The 17085-nt window shown below is 25.8% G+C and overlaps 1 protein-coding gene across 4 annotated transcripts; it reads right to left on the reverse strand.

The window, feature by feature from the left end:
- Nucleotides 1-764: 764 nt before the first annotated feature.
- Nucleotides 765-16707, reverse strand: LOC132935808 (spondin-1). 4 transcript variants are annotated; one of them, XM_061002430.1, is made up of 18 exons: nucleotides 16432-16706; nucleotides 14540-14725; nucleotides 11354-11612; nucleotides 11039-11183; nucleotides 10768-10880; nucleotides 10592-10685; nucleotides 10402-10525; nucleotides 10194-10324; nucleotides 6633-6822; nucleotides 6386-6554; nucleotides 5434-5653; nucleotides 5154-5358; nucleotides 4923-5045; nucleotides 4774-4838; nucleotides 2790-2897; nucleotides 2650-2731; nucleotides 2190-2215; nucleotides 1303-1443 (listed from the first exon to the last, which is right to left on the reverse strand). In XM_061002430.1, exons 2-17 carry the CDS (start codon nucleotides 14718-14720, stop codon nucleotides 2211-2213), a joined length of 2214 nt encoding a protein of 737 aa, XP_060858413.1. In that variant the 5' UTR covers nucleotides 14721-14725; nucleotides 16432-16706; the 3' UTR covers nucleotides 1303-1443; nucleotides 2190-2210. The 4 variants fall into 4 exon arrangements, with proteins under 4 accessions (XP_060858411.1, XP_060858410.1, XP_060858412.1 ...); XM_061002428.1 differs by lacking the exon at nucleotides 2190-2215 and having other exon boundaries at nucleotides 765-1443; nucleotides 5437-5653; nucleotides 16432-16707; XM_061002427.1 differs by lacking the exon at nucleotides 2190-2215 and having other exon boundaries at nucleotides 769-1443; nucleotides 16432-16705.
- Between the last annotated feature and the right edge of the window lie 378 nt (nucleotides 16708-17085).

Genomic DNA, 17085 nt, shown 5'->3' on the forward strand with positions numbered 1-17085 from the left:
AAGAAACAAACAGTATCTATGTACTGTTACCTTGGATATACCTAACTAGGTACCATTATTTATTTCATTTAGTTAATAATGAAATTAATAAATCATACAACTAAAAACTGTATTAAGATGAATATATTAGTTTTTCCCATATTATATAATAAGAATTAGCTGTATAATCCAACTTTGTCGGGAAAAAATGATCAAATATAACGGCAAAACGGCATCGATGCACCCAGATTGTGAGCTAATTCGACTGACATTGGCACCCCCCTGTTTTGAACGCGATTAAAACTTCTGTCTAGGTACACTTTTCTGATATTACCGCTAATTACTATTTTTAAAATTTTACTTAATATCGGTCAAGTAGTTTTTGAGTATATAAGCAACAAACATACATTTATTTTTATATACTATTGTTCTGTGGTACTATACCCATTGATTATATAAAAGTATCTTTTATTTCTATAACCAATGGCAACGCTATATATTAAAACAAAAAATATTTGATTTTCGTGAGCCAACTTAAAATTCCTGGGTGACTGTGTGAGCCACCCGAATACCCAATAGCAAATTATATGGACTGAGAAACGAAGCTATAAACACTCCAAGAGTTTCAATAGGAAATAATAGGAATAGAGGAATACGTGTGCAAAATGTCTACTGGTTCAATAGTGTCCATGATTACTGGATACTAACATACGCACAATATTTTTTATGTACAAAGAAGAAGATAACATAAAGATTAGAAACTTTATTTAAATATAATTTTTAATACATTATATTTTAATTAAAATATAATATTATGTTCAACGTTTATCAGAACTAATACATTTAAATGTGGTTAATATATTCAGAACGAACATTTTTTTTTAACTAATATTATTTGTATCTTCTGTATGTGAACGTACATTTTACTTTTTAGAAACGGATTTTCTTGTGACATTAAAAATAAACCGTTGGCCGTTCACTAATTATATTATAATTTATAAAAAAAACCAACGTAAGAAATTAATTTTGGAAGGTATATTATTTCATATAGTAAAATGTTTTTAAAGATTGTAAAATATATACAAATAATTTTATATCATGTTGTTATACGGAATTATTTTTTAATTATACAGGGATTCCTTTTGAGTTATATTGGTATTAATGTCCTGAAACACTATAATACAGTATACTACTAGTTTGAGAAAAACATATTTTTATCTTTAAAGCACATTAATAATGCCATTTAATATATTGGTAATACTGAATTTTTTAATTAAACATTTCTAAATAAAATTGGTTTCTAATCAGTTTTACATGCTAAAGCTGAACAAATACGCTGTTCTAATCTATCTTTACACCAAGTCCATGCAACATTTTCTGGAACTCTTGTACGTTGTTGTACTGCATTCATACCACATAGTGCTGAGCATAATGACCACTCCGACCATGACGAATAATTACATCCTATAAAAATTCAGTTCTATCAATATATGAAATAATATTACCTAACTTCTACAATTCGCAGTATTTTAGTTAAACATGACGTACACAACTCCAATCGCAAGAATTGTTTGTATAAAAATAATTAATCAATTTGTATATTATAAGAATTAGAAATATTGACATATTTACGTAGATGATGGAAAAATGTAGAGCTCTTTTTTTATTAAGACGGTTTCCTTCAACAATTATTTCTAAAAGTTATTGAAAGTATTACAACTATCGTCCTTACCTAGTAATAGGTTTAGATTCTGAGCAGAGAGATGAATCATAAATGTATTAATATTTTATTATGTCTATGTCTGTGTTTTTTTTGTCTGTCATCGCTATTTGGATTAGTTATAATCCAGAAGCTTCAATCTTCAACTTTGAAAAGAGTGGTTTTTGGTAGGAATCCGGTTTTAATTAAAAGTTTGAAGTTTGAAGGGTCAAAAGTAAAAAAAACGAGAATGTTTACGCAAAAAAAGTTTTTGAAAATTTCGTTTTTTTTTTTGTAACTCATAATTTAATATTTTAAGAGACTTGAATTATTCACCAAATATTTATTTTAACATTTCTGTACTCAATATAATTTTTAAAATATTATGGCTTATGAATATGAATATTGTTAGATACCTACTACATTTATTATTTTAGTTGGTAAATATAAGATTAATTATTATTTTATTGTGGAGTTGTACACCATATTTTTAAAATTAATTTATGCTTACGTGCTTAACCAATCTAATGTGTTATGCTGGGTAATGCAAAAACAAAAAAATAAACATCACAGATTAATTGTATATATATTTTAGTTTATACTGTTGTATAAGTAACAGCAAGTATTTTGTTAATATTCTACATTATGTATTTTTAGATATTTGGTAATTGATTTCGCAATATCGAATATAAATTAAATTATTTTGAAATTGTTTTTTTTATTTTTAAGATTAACAATGTGTTAGGCACTCGTAATTTGTTTAGTAATTCGGTTACAGTTTCACATTGTCCATAAATGCCATTGACTTGACTGTGTAAAAAAAATTACAAAATAACTTTTAATTTTTTTTATATTGATTATATTATTATCTAAATATAAAATGTTATTGTATAGTTAACCCTATAAGTCATATTATTATTTTATTTTCATAATAATATTAAATAAGATGTCTTATTGCATTTTGAACTTACTGCTACATTGTCTTCCTCGACAGTTTCGACGATCAACTAGTTTTTTCCTGCATTTCTTTTGTTCCAGTGGATCCGTTGGGGACTAAAATACAGAATATTTATACAAGGCTGAATTCTTATTAAGTAATAAAATAACTAACTAGTATGGTTCGCGTACGCTCTTTGAAACCAGGACCACAAATAGCATTACAACTTGAAAATTTACTCCAATTTGACAAAAAACATTTTTCCGTCGAGTCGTCTGAAATCTAAATAGTAAAAAAGGTGGATAAGTGGATGTCGGTCTGCTGTACAGTAGGTTACAAGTGGGTCACTGTAATGGATGGTGTTAAATTTGAATTCAATGATATAATATCATTGTATAAGAAAAACGATTCTGAGCGAAAACGGTCAGTCAGCCTATGATATTACCAAGTATATTTGATGATATTATTGTGAATAAAGTAATTTATATATAACCTATTTACGTGGAGCCTTGTTTTAAATTTTAAATCCTTAGCCATAAAAGTTAAACATTTTATACATTTTTAACCACAAAATAATTAATAAATTATAAATTTGATAAATGTTGTCGAAATTTGAACTTTAAATGCTTATAAAAAAAAATTGTGCCTATGTATTTTTAATATTTTTCAACTGCTATTAGAACGATATATCAGGAGCCTTATATTAAATTTTCACGCTTTTTTACCCAACAAATAAAAATTTATTGTTATTTATAGAAAAAAAAACTAAAAAAATTGAAAACTGACAATGTCCGTAAACAACTCAAAAAGAGTCAAAATATTTTAAACATTTTATGATATATAGAAAATGCTAATATGAACATTCAGTGAAATTTTCAAGTATCTACAGTCATTTGTTTTTTAATTACAATAAAATAAGAAAATTGTTACATGAGAAATCGAGTAAATATCAAATGTTGTAAAAATATAAATTTCAGACGCTCATAAAAATTTAATTTAAGTTTCTTCTAGACATTTTTTTTTTGATAAAGGTAGACAAACTTATGAGTAATCTTATATTACATTTTCAAATCTTAGATTTAAAAAGAAAAATTTTTATGAATTTCAACTCAAAATAATTTGCTATTTTTCGTGATTTTTCCGTATTTTGTCAAAATTTGAACTTTAAATGCTTATAATTAAAAACTGTGACTAAGGATTTTTAATTTTTTTCATCTGCCTTTGAAACAATAACCTAGGAGCCTTCTATTAAATTTTCAAGCTTTTTTACTCAACAGATAAAATTTTATTGATATTTATAGAAAAAAAAACTAAAAAAATTGAAAACTGACAATGGCCGTAAACAGCTCAAAAAGAGTCAAAATATTTTGTAAATTTTATTGTGTATAGAAAATGCAAATATAAACAACCAGTGAAAATTTCATGCATCTACGGTCATTTGTTTTAGAGTTACACCAATAACCAAAATCGATTTTGTTAAAAATCGATTTTGCGTAAAAATTCCCGTTTTTCCTTAATTTTTCTTTTGTTTTTCACATCGCTTTTGAAAACTACTGGGAAATTAAAATTTTGACCTCCCCAATGCACCAACGATATTCACTTTCCCATCGAACAAGATACTGAAGTCGAAAATCGAAGCATTATTTCGACTACTTATCGTGTACACAGACACAAAAATAAAAAAATAAAAAAAAAAATAAAAAAAAAACACACATCATTGTAAAATCAATACATTCATCGTTTCACTCAGAATCTAAAATTACTTTAACGATGTATAAATGAGGTAGAATAGTCGCTTTATTATTGTAGTCTACAATGATATACTAAAATCAGTTTAAAATAATAATTAACAGTTAACAAAAAAATTAATAATCGACAAGGATTTGAATAAGTTATTTTATTTATTTATTTTAAAAAGAACATTATAGTTGTTGTGTTACAACCTAATTGATACTTGGATGGTAGTTACTAAAGTGCTTCCTTTTACATATTACCAAACAAATTAATCCGAAGACTTTGAGTTGAGTCAATCTGGTAAGTTACATTTCTTTTAAAAACTGTTTATAATAAATAATTTATACTGATTTTTACTCAGTATTTGTGATGTGCATTTTCATTTCACCAAAAATAACTTACTATTTAGTTTGTTTATACTTACATCGTCTGGATTTAAAGTAACAGATGTTACTGGTGTATTTTCAGAACTTGGTGATATGGTTGTTTCTAAGTAAAAATAAAAACACTTTGTATAAAACGTAGATGTCGAAAAAATAATTATCTTTTTTTAATTTGTACGATTTAACATACGATTGACGATGGAAGTATTGCATAACCTATTTGTCTTTTGATTAATATTATAAATAAGAGAGCGTTGTACCGTTACATTATATTTCTTTAACATAAAACTGTTTCCAAATAATAAAATATCCTCTAATATATGCAGCATGTAAAATTTTATTAAAACATTTTCACTTTTATCATTTTAAAAATTTATAAATTTGTAATGAATTATTAAGATTTAAGATCAACATATCTTACCCATTCGCATATTGTTTTCACATGGAGGATTATCTGTACAATTTATTGTCTGTGTATAACAACGAGGGTCACAATTTTCTGACATTGCAGTTCTGTCTAAATTCATCCTATGCCTCTCCTTCTGACCCGTTCCACATTTCATATTGCAAGGCGACCACAACGACCATTTAGTTAGCGAACAATTACTGCATATTATACCCAAGTCCTAAGATTTCATTAATACCTCAGACATTTATTATTCATAAATAATATAATATAATATTGATTATTTTATTCTAACCACGTTATCACGTTCGTCTTGACAAGGTTTTGATTCGCATGGTATAGTTTGTTGTAAGAACATTCTACCTAAACAGTATTTTGGTGTCACTTCTTCGTTTAAAATTGTCCGAAATCTTGCTGTTACGCCAGGTCCACACTCTGCTGAGCAATCCGACCACTGACCAAAAGCAGTTACATCACATTTTGGATCAATCGTATCAGTCTCCTCACTCTCAATTCTAAAAATAAATCATATCGTATCATTTATTAATATCAATTTCTAAAGACATCATAAAGTTCTCAATTTTACAAAAAGTAACAAAAGATTTTAATATTAGTTTATAATTTAAATTATTTTTTTTTTTATTATTACTTCTTCAAACAAATCAATACATTGATAAATAGGCAAATAAACTTTAATTTGAAAATAATTTTGTTCTTTAAGCATGCTTGCGGCGGAAGAAGTGAGTTAAAAGAGTTATACTATTACAAATATATATAATACCTATAAGAAAAGTCAATATAAATATTTAAGAAATTAAGAGTGGACCTATACATACCTAATTTATAAATTAAGAATTTAAACATTTTTGATCTAGTTAAAATAAAAATATATAAAAATACCTAATTTATAAAAGAAACCAATATTCCTATTACCTATTCATATAAGCAACTCGTTAAGAGACTCAAATATATATTTCAAAACAGATTTTTTGACATATTTTACAAAATTAACAAAAATGCTCTAATTTTTATCTTTAGAGACAATTAATTATATATGTAAGACCAAGATAGTTCACAAACTAAAAAAAAAACTTTTTAACAAACTTATATAATATTGTAATGGTAAGCACCAGGTATGTTTTTTTTTCACTTTATTTTTAAGAGTTTATATATACCTAGTCAACTTAAAGATATTTGAGTTTTTACTATCCACAATATAGCAATTTTTTTAATGAATATTAACTTACGCACACGAAGGAAGCACATAACATCCTTTACGTTGTGTCATCGACCGTTTGCTACAGTGAGGTTTATGTGCGTCTTCTGGATTCTTATATTGCCTATATCTATTACTATAGCCTTTGCCACAAGTCACTGAACACTCGTCCCAATCTGACCACGGACCAGTATCACAAACTTATAGCACATAGAACAAATAAATCAGTTCGTTGATTCAAACGTAAACAAAAAGAAAAATATTAACTAACAACAGACCTGCTGATTCGGTTTTAGACTCTTCTTCCGAACAACTTTTTTCATAAAGACGTTGTCTCATAAGATGAAGTTTTGCAATAGGCTTCATTTGTGCACCCGATTGGTCATAAAATGGAGAACGCATATCATTGATATTCGATGGCCAAACTCTTTCTATATTCATTATTGGTACTTGAGGCATATCAGATGACTAAAATCATATTAAACATGTTTCCAGCTTTTTTTTTTTAAATAGGTACTATTAATTATAAACAACAGCAATAATTATTACAATTTTTATATTATTTATAAATTATTAAAACTAAGTCAATACCTAGTTGAATAGTGACTGAAAAGTATGAAACCATAACGTGGTTGTATCAATATGGTTAGGTATATTAACTTTTAATACTATTAGCTTGTCAATAAGTACCTAACTCTAAAACAAATGACCGTATATACATGACATTTTCACTGGTTATTTATATTTTTTTCTAAAACGAATTTTTATTCGTAATTATTTCATCAACTCGTTATGAATTATGCTTTTTGGTGATGAGAAAAATAAGTTGTTGCTAAAAATTGTCTGGTTAAAATTATAAAAAATTTTGATATTGATGATATTAAACAAGAAGTTAGGTACTGAAGTTATGTACCCAAATTTATATAAATTCCTACAAGTAACTTTCACCATATAGGTACCTGTTAGTTGTGCAACCGGCAATCTTTAATTTTCTTCCATGTAGCGATTAAAAGCTTGTCAGAGAACAACAATATCGAAAAAGATGTAACTAATAGTCTTGATATTCACTACATAGTTTAATATAAATTTATTTGTGTATTGTAAGTAACCAGTCAGTATGTTAGTTAGGGGGTGTGGGGGCAAAGCCCCTGCAGATCTACGCAGTTATAAAATTCTATCCCCCCCCCAAAAAAAAAAATTGACCATAGTTGCACTATGTATCATATTATGTTTATTTTATAAATTCCTATACTTGAAAAAAATTTAAAAATATTTTGACTCATTTTGAGCTGTTGACAGACATTTTAAATTTTCAATAAAATTCTGTAAAAAAGTGTGGAAATTTAACACAAGGCTCCTGATATATTTTTACAATAGAAGTTGAAAAATATCAAAAATACATAGGCACAAATTTTTTTATAAGCCTTGACAAAATGTATCAAATTTTAAATTTTAAAATGATTTTGTAGTTAAAAGTTGATAAAATGTTCAACTTTTATACCTAAGGATTAAAAATTTAAAGTAAGATTCCACGTAAGTTATTAATTCTGTAACCAAAGAGTTTAAAAATATACATAAACCCAGTTCTTTTATAGTTATTGTTCAAATTTGGACGAAATTACATATTAAATAACAAAGAATAACGACTTATTTATTTGTAATTTTACAACATCAATTGAACTTACCGGCTGTTCGGCTACCATATAAATAATAAATTATAACAATACAAGTATAATATAAAATATCCTAGACTGACAAACCGCCTTCACTCAGAATCGTTTTTCGTATACAATGATATGATATCATTGAATTCAAATATTACAGTAACCCACTCCTTTAGTAGTACAAAAAATATCAAAAATATGGTCTTAAAGTAAATTTAAAAACTAAAAAAATCAGATTTTGAATAACTGTGCAATAATGAAGAAAAAAGGGGTGCATGCTTGGTGAATCACCTGTTTACGAAAAACGATTCTGAGCAGGGACGGTCTGTCAGCCTATTTCTAGGGTACTTTTAACTTATTTTATTATTAGTGTAGCGGTATGCTGATTTAATTTTTTCCAAAAACATTGCATTTATTATATTTATTTATTACAATAGTGTACATTTCAATACTATACTATAATATTGTTATTCACTTTTGAGTCAATACCACTTTACCGTAGAACAGTATGAATATAATATTTTGATGGTATAAATAAGTAATAGATTAAAATGAATCTAAATATTTAAAAAAGTCATTCCATATAGTAAATTTTATAATACAGGTACGTAAAAATTAGAAGTCTCCTCGAATATTGTTTTTGAATTATAACAAACCCACACAGCATTTGGGGAATGATAATATTTTGTGAATGTCTTAAAGTGGTTGAATAATGAATATTTGACTAATAATATTTTATAAATATTTTCTTCTTATGATAAAAAAATATTGTACTATATGATTGCATAAAAATGTTGACTTAATATTTTTATAAAGTTTCCGTAAAAATGTTTTTTGAAAATATATGATTAAAATATTTTGTAAATGTTTTTTATAAAATATTTTCAAATATATGAACTTTTGGGCCAAAGAATATAACTAAAATATTTCCTAATTATTTACGCAACTTTTTAAAATATTTTTACAACTATATTATTTTCCTGAAAATATTTTTACCATAGTTGGGAAATATTTTTATGCTGTATGGGAAATAACAACTAACATCGTTATTCATCGTTTAAGTATGTAATTTCGGCCAAATTTGAACTTCGTTTCAATTTATGTCTATAAAAAAATATTTTGCATATATATTTTTAAGAATTTTTGGTTTCGGTATGAACTGCTTATGGTTATGGCCTTATGGTAATCTTGTATTAAATGTTAAGGCTTTAAAATCAAACGAACATTTTTTTATCAATATTAACAGAAAAAATCAGAAATGTTAGCTATTAATAGGATTAAATATGATTAAATAGGATTCAAAAGATTTTAAAAATTGTGCCCTTTACAGAACATGATAATTTAAACATTTGGTGAAAATATAAAGTATCTATGGTTATTTATTTTTGAATTACAGCATATTATGAAAAATCGTTTGAAGAGAAATAGTTATTTTACGAGTGAATATCGCCAATGTCTTACAAATTTAAAATCCAAACGCTCGTAAAAAATTTTTGTGATTTTCCAGTAAACTTTTTTTATTATAATAGGTATAAAACCATAAGAGGAACCTTGTATCAAATTTCCTTTCTTTATAAATTAAAAATAAAATTTTTATAAATTTCTAATAACAAATTAATTTGCACAGTTTTGCGATTTTAACGATTTTAATGAATTTCATCAAAATTTTTAATTCATTCACTCATAAAAGTTTATTAGGGATTTTTGTTCATGACAGTAATTGAAAAAATCCTAAAAAAAAATGAAAATTAAAAGTTATCTAATTTCTATGTTTTTAGTAACAACTTTTTATTAGTAGCAGAGCAGGATTAAGAATCTATATCAGGTGCGATATTGGAATTTTATAATATCTAAAACTATTTATTATTGGACTTAATTGAGCTTCTAAGTCTTAGTTTCTACCACCACCCACGACTTGTGTGCGAGTTCTCTTCCCGTTAATCCAGCCAGAATCGATAATAAGTATAGTAATACTAGCAAGTTTGGTGTTAATAAGATTAGATATTAGGTCAACTTTTGATGTATTAGTTTACCTAATCAAACATTTAATTTTCTATCTTTAAATATTAAAGTAAACAACTCAATATTGTAATATTTGTAAATTGTAATATGTATAACAATTGATGGAATTTTCGTATATTATAGTAAGTGATTAAAATTACTAGAACAAAATACATTGTATGTGACTCCGCTATCAATTCCAGCGTCCCATGGGTATAAGTTGATGGTTTTATTCGTAATCCAATTACAGTTTGGCAAACACAGTTCCAAACCTGAAATTCCAACAAACCAGTCCGGCGATGGATCTAGTTTTAAATGAAAAGTATCTTAAAATGTAACCAAAACCAGTTTAGAATATTTTACAAATACTTTAGATTCTTACACATGAATGACACAACTGAAATCAAATGATGATCTTGATCCACTCGAAATACAGCAAATGTCTTTCCAGTCACATTTGGATAGCTAATACCTCTGGCTTTAATTATAGTACGAATTTTATCGCTCTAAAACAAAATATTATTAAATAGCTTTAAGTTACTCAGACGGTTATAACATTTTTTTTTTATCACTTTAGATTTAAGTTCAGATTCCAAAGTCGAAGTAGTTCCACTTTGTGCTATGCTATTCATCCCATCGGAAGCTACTTGATCTTGTTCCCAAAAACTTGAAAATTAAAAAAAAACTTGATAATCATATTTATGTATTATATATAAATATAATTATACATTGTTTATCATCAATATACCGGTAATCAATTGTATGTGAAGCGCCAATAACATCACTAAATCTAGTCTGCCAATTGTCGTCCGGGTAATCTTTTGGGTGAGTATGTCTTGACCATAGTCCTTCAAAAGTTAACTACAAAATGTCGTATTAAACTTTCAAGATAATTTTTTTTTGCATTTCTCATAAGCATAACTTACAAGCTCGTAAAACAATAGCCAAACAAATACATACTACCTACTTAAACCTAGATACTGTGAATTTAATTTTAAACTAATCTCATAAATACAAACCTCGAACTTAGCTTCGTGACACGCACAACACTCGTATACTACATTAGCGTTATCGTCATTGCTTTCATTACTTTCTTCGCAAATTCTTTTGTTTAATTGGTCATCGTCCATATACCAAATATCACGATATTCAACAATTGTAGCTCTAATTAATCCAAAAAATTAATAATGATATACATATATTAATACATTATATAACTACTATAATAATATGTACGCAAAAATATGACGTAAGAGTTGAAAATACCAAATTTCAATTGTAGAAATATAAATATAGTACCTAATTATTTTAAAAATGAAGAATCTTAAACATACCTAAATACAACACATCCGCTACCAGATGACGGAGCTGTCCAAAATACTTGTACTTCTGATTTTGGAATTAAAGAGGTCTGAGTAACTGTATTTGGACAGACTTCGCTAATTTTTGTTCTTACGTCACCAGTAAGTTGAAATTTTCCAGATATAAAGTCGTTGTTTTCGTCGTCATAATTCTGACTCTCTTCAGACTCGACCATCAATATAAAACTAGTAAAACTTGGTGTTGCAGTAGTCCTAATACCTTGCAATAAAACTAGAGACAACCGAAATTAATGTTTTACATTTTAGATTCGAGCGGAGCTATGAAAGTATTGATTATACAATGATTTAGGATTTTTATTTTTCAGTGTACTTATGTGTATTTATAGTAGAAAAATACTTCAATTTTCAACATTGGAGGTGATTTCTGGTAACAAATTGGATCTAGTAAGTACTTTAAAAAAGTCAAAATTTAAAATTCCTTATAGTTTTTAAAAGTTTACCGGAAAGCCACATTAATTTTTTATAAACATTTAAAATTGATACGTCATTTGATATTTACCTGATAATTAACTATTTATACTCAATTGATTTTTGATATTTTGTTGTTATTCATAAATAAATAACTAGAAATACTAGATGCAAGAAAAAGTTTTCAAAATATTTTGACTCTTTTTGAGCTATTTAAAGACATGCATTATTTCAGTTATAGTTGATAAAAAATGTTGTCAAAATGAAAGCTTATAATTTAATATAAGGTTCTTTATAAATTTTTACTCTAGGTATTAACAAATATTAAAGATCCATAGAAGTATATTTTTTTATAAATATTTTAGGTTCAAATTTTGACAAAATTCGTCAAAATCCCGAATATAATTTTGTATTAAAAATTTATAAAATTATCAATTTTTACAACTAAGATTTGAAATAGTTATTGAAGGTTGCTTATCAATAGTTCATACTTAAACCAAAAAATCTGAACAGTTTTTAAGCTCCAATTTTTGTTCATACATTATGTGTAGGTATTTGAAGTTCTAATGTGGACAAAATTGCATATTTAAACGAAAAATAACGATGTTAGTTATTTTATTGTATTTAAAAATTTAAAATAAAACACAAAAAGTTACGCACGGTTACACGATTTTTTTTATTACACTTTACTGATAGTAATTTGATATTAACAATTAACAAAACTTTTTAGTATAAAACTACTAATACCGAAGCATACGATGCGACTGCTGCGCTCACTCCGCATCAGTTCTTTGGTAGTAACACCACATGGCACATATAACTACGCAAAAATATATTTAACAGCTGTAATTCGTAAATATTATTCGTGGGGACTTAAAACTCTTACGTATAATATACATTTTACTATAATAAATATTTTATTACAGTAACATTTTCAAAACATTTAGATTAATTTTATGATATTGTATGTTTACGGTTTATAATAAATAGCAATTTATTTATATAATAAATAGGCTTACGGCCCCGTTGCGCTCAAAATAATTTTTTGCATTCAATACTTTATCATTGACTTAAAATTTAACACATCCTAATGGATTACAGTGACCTAATCAATGACAATAGGTACACTCCAATGTCCATAAACAGCTCAAAACGAATCAAAGTATTTTGATTATGTTATCAAGTGTAGAAAATAATATAATAAACATATAGTGTGAATTTCAAGTGTCTACGGTTATTCGTTTTTGAATTACAACAAAATAAGAAAATCACTCAAAGAGAAATCGAATAAATATCCAATGTTGTATAAATTTGAATTTCGAATACTCATAAAATGAGACATGTTTTTTTGATAAAAGAAGACAAACTTAAAATGAATCTTGTATTACATTTTCAAATCTTAGATATAAAAAGAAAATATTTTATGAATTTCTAGCTTAAAATAATTTGCAAATGTTTGTGATTTTAACAAATTTTATCAAAATTTGAACTTCAGAGGCTCATCAAAATTATTGAGGATTTACGCTCAACTTTTTTTTAACTTCCACTAACAACAATTTACGAGGAACCTTGTATTGCACTTTCAATTTTTTGACACAGCAAAATTTTTTTAATATACATTAATTTAAAAAAAAAACTAATAAAAGTCATATGCCTATCTATAAATAAACTAGGTACTATAACCTCTTATATCTTCATCGTATTGGTTCATACCATTTAAGTATGAATTTAACACAAAATGAACGGTTAGGCGCTGCAAAGCAGCTACATATTATACTTTGTGTATAACTATTATTATTTTTGTATGTTTTTGCATGTTTTTGTATGTTATATTATTTACTATAGTTTATGAAACTTTAGTTTATCAATATTCACAATAATTTTCTACAGATCATACTCTATTTTATGTCTGTATGGAAAACATGTTATTATAATAAAAAACATACAAAATCCTAATAGAACCATTATTTTAAAAGTTAAAACAATTAGATATGAAAGCCCTAAGTGAAAAATGCAAGTAAGTGAGAAACTATCCTGCTATACAGTAGGTGTTGAGTGTAGTGTATCTCTTCATTGAGTAAGTAGTAATGGATGTAATGGACATGACGTCGTTATGATCATTTAATTTTGAATTACAACAAAAACATAAAATGTATTTTGTCGAAAACTGGTTTTGACATCTTAAAGCCAGTACTAAATAGATCTCATTGGTACTAGAAACCACCCTCGAAGTTGAAGATCAAACGTTTTGACATTTAACCTCTATAAAAACGTGCACTCACTACTATACAGACACAAAAAAATAATATTTTTATTTTCTATAATATTATGTTTATATATTTATATTTAATAATTTTTAATAATAAAAAATCCATCAAAATGTCATACATTCATCACTCTACACATCGCTCTACTCAGAATCTAAACGCCAATCTATATTGGCTATATAGTATATTGTACATAAAAAATAATTTGTAAAACAAGCACCTATATTTTCACAATTATAGGAATGTATAATAAGTAAATGTAAAAAATAATATAGAATTTCTAAAAATGTTGTTAGTTTTTGATTAATACATTTATAATTATTCCCTAATTAGTACCTACTAATTTAAGTTTTAAATTACCAACAGTTAGAATTTTGTAACGAAATTGTTTGTGAATAAACATACAATTATACTTTTTTTTTAATAAAAAATAGTAACTTATAACAATCATGATTTTTGTTACCTGTGTATGTAGTTCCTGGTGTATAATATTCTATATTTCCTTTGAAAACAATTCTAAATGGATGTGGATTTGTACTTTTTGGTGTTGATATTGAAGTTGGTTTTCGATCACATATTTTAATTGCCGAAGAAATAGAAAAATATAATACAAACGCCGCAAAAAATATACTTCTGATAATCATAGTTTCTGTGAAAGAGATATCATTTTACATTAATATATATTTTATAAGAAAACACATTTGTTCACATTCATTATTCGGCTATTAAAATTGAAAATAAGTACTATAATCTTGATGAGTAAGTTTATTAAGATAGGTACCTACCTATTTTTAATCTTAAAACTACCTTTTTATTAAACATTATTTATATTAGGCAAGCATGTTTAATGATATAATTAAATAAGTAGGTAGGTACTAACCCTTAATTAATTAATTATATTTATAATATAAAATTATTTTATTTAAGTACAGCTAAATAATATAATATAAAATCAGTGACAAAAACTAATAAAAATGTTTTGATTATTGTTCAATACTGAATATTGAAGAAATACAATATTGAATAATGGTATGCTGTCCTGAATTGTTACTAACAATTTGCCTTAAAGTACCTCTTTTAAGTTTTAACTCGAGATTTAATCCACCTTTTGCTATACCTCATTCTAAAAATAATTACTTTACAAAATAGTTCGGTGTGTCCGGTGTCGCCTACCAATAATGTGTAATCAAATTCATAACTTTGATTTTTTTTTCAACCCCTGTTCTAGGCTAAAAACGTGTATTTATAATTTAATTAGTTTATGTATAATTTGTATTCAATATGTATTCCTTTATTCTCCTTAAATCTTAATTTAAAGATAATTTTGTTCTTCACTTGCTGTACTCTTACCCTCTTGGGTGTTATATATTTATTTATTTATTTGATAAATATCAATTATTATTATTATAATTATTATTAGTACTATTATTAGTAATCGTATTGTGCAAAGGTACATTGCATAGGTGTATGTAGCATATATATGTTGTTCATGAATAATATTGTCGCTATAAATACAAAAACCATTTTGGCATGTACCGCTACTACTTGTTAGAACTCATTGTAATAATCATTAAAATATTAAATAATTTGTTAGTTATTACACTTGTGGCTTGTGCGAGTTATTCTAAACTTAATGATACTAATTAATATTTTTACTTATACGTTTATTTAATATTATAATTTTATAGATCCATTCAGTTATAGAACATAGGAAAAGTTAAAAATAATATATTTTAAATTTAAATAAAATATTGTATAATTTATAATAACGATAATGTAAACCAGTGGTTTCTTGGAAAAAATCAATATGTAAATATTCACAATAAGATTTGTTGATAACATATATATATATATATATATATTTATTACGAGGAAAAATTGAACTGAGGAGAAACCTAGTCCTAATTTTTTTTTAAAAATACGTTTAAATATCTTATAACACATTTTATTTATAGCAGCTATATTACTAAATAAATACCAAACACGCGTAATAATTAATAAATATTCCATATTTATATGTATGTGTCTTTATCATATATTATTAATGAATTTTTTACTGAAACAATTTTCTTGTATCAATTTATAATATATTGATACAAGAAAATTTCTATAGGAATAACTCGTTTTATATTGACCATCCATTTAGTATTATTTTTAATGAATATCATCTCAACAAAATCCTAAACATTGAAAAAGTATGAAAATTTAAACAAAAGAAAAAATTGTTAACTCCTAAATTGATTACACGTTGTAATTAATAATTATTGTCGAAATATGCAAATACATTTAAATGTAGTGAATTATGTTCACATTTTCTTAATATAATAATTTTAAATTATATACCAAACAATTTACCTTTATGAATGCAAATGGAATCTGTAGTTAGTCCACGTGAATAATAATATAATATTATAATAATATACTACATATTTGTAACAAAGGAAATTCGTAAGATCTCGTAAAAAATGTAATTAATTGTATAAAAAAATCACAGTGACGACACACGTAAACGTATTACTGTGGGTCAGAATAAACTGCCACAAAATGGAATGCTGGATGCTGTACCGTTGCCAGAAAAGAGATCATAATAAAAAATGATGTAAAAAGGGATTGCGTGTAACAATCTGTAAACTTTTTGGTACTTCACATTTATGTATTAGCGCTGCCTGTCGGGTCGGCAAAAGTGTGACTGTTCTATAAAAAAAAAACTTCAATCGATACAGCGTTGAAGCACTTCCCAGCTCTACAGGAAATTCATTATTCTCTCTTATTATTCATACCGGATGCCTTTTAAATGTACCTACTAATACGCACATAAAGTTGAACTGCGAATATAATATTAAGAAATGTATGATATTATACATTATATACACGCTATACATATCATAAAACTTATTTATATACTTACATATTATTTTACAGGACCCGAAGACTATAATATGTCTATATTATATTGTTATTCAACTATTTATTCTACTTATGTTATAATAGTTAAATAATTTGTTTAAG

This window comes from Metopolophium dirhodum, chromosome 1 (genome assembly GCF_019925205.1).
Source record: "Metopolophium dirhodum isolate CAU chromosome 1, ASM1992520v1, whole genome shotgun sequence".
Classification (NCBI taxonomy): domain Eukaryota; kingdom Metazoa; phylum Arthropoda; class Insecta; order Hemiptera; family Aphididae; genus Metopolophium; species Metopolophium dirhodum.